This window comes from Chinchilla lanigera, unplaced genomic scaffold (assembly GCF_000276665.1).
Source record: "Chinchilla lanigera isolate Chin_1 unplaced genomic scaffold, ChiLan1.0 scaffold00183, whole genome shotgun sequence".
Taxonomy (NCBI): Eukaryota; Metazoa; Chordata; class Mammalia; order Rodentia; family Chinchillidae; genus Chinchilla; species Chinchilla lanigera.
Genome location: NW_004955584.1, coordinates 1,025,588 through 1,025,917, shown reverse-complemented (window position 1 = coordinate 1,025,917; position 330 = coordinate 1,025,588). Strand labels below are relative to the sequence as shown.

Genomic DNA, 330 nt, shown 5'->3' with positions numbered 1-330 from the left:
GTCTCCGTGGCGGACTCGGCCAAGTACAGCCGCGCCTACGCGGGCCCCGCGCAGCCCTCCGTGGGCTCCGCGCCGGGAGCTGCGCGTGGACGGTGAGCGGCGGGCCGCCGGGCTTCGGGAGGCTGAGGCAGGAGGCTCGCAGCTTGGAGCCCAGCCTGGGCAACGTGCCGAGACCTCGTCTGGAAACTGAGAGTAGGGAGAGCTGGGGACGCAGCCCCGGGTTCCGGCCGCAGACCGCGCACCCGCTTTTCCGGCCCGGCCGCGGACGGCCCCGTCCGCTCTCCTCCCGCAGCCTGCGCCTCCGCCGTCCGCCCAGCCCCGCGGCGCTGA

At 76.4% G+C, this 330-nt stretch overlaps 1 protein-coding gene across 1 annotated transcript in view; it reads left to right on the top strand.

The window, feature by feature from the left end:
- Window positions 1–330, top strand: part of A1bg (alpha-1-B glycoprotein) — a 2,872-nt gene extending 2,542 nt beyond the window's left edge. The window contains exons 3-4 of the mRNA XM_013509849.1: window positions 25–92; window positions 234–330. Coding sequence (XP_013365303.1) covers window positions 25–92; window positions 234–330 — 165 coding nt within the window. The remainder of the gene's footprint in view (window positions 1–24; window positions 93–233) is intronic.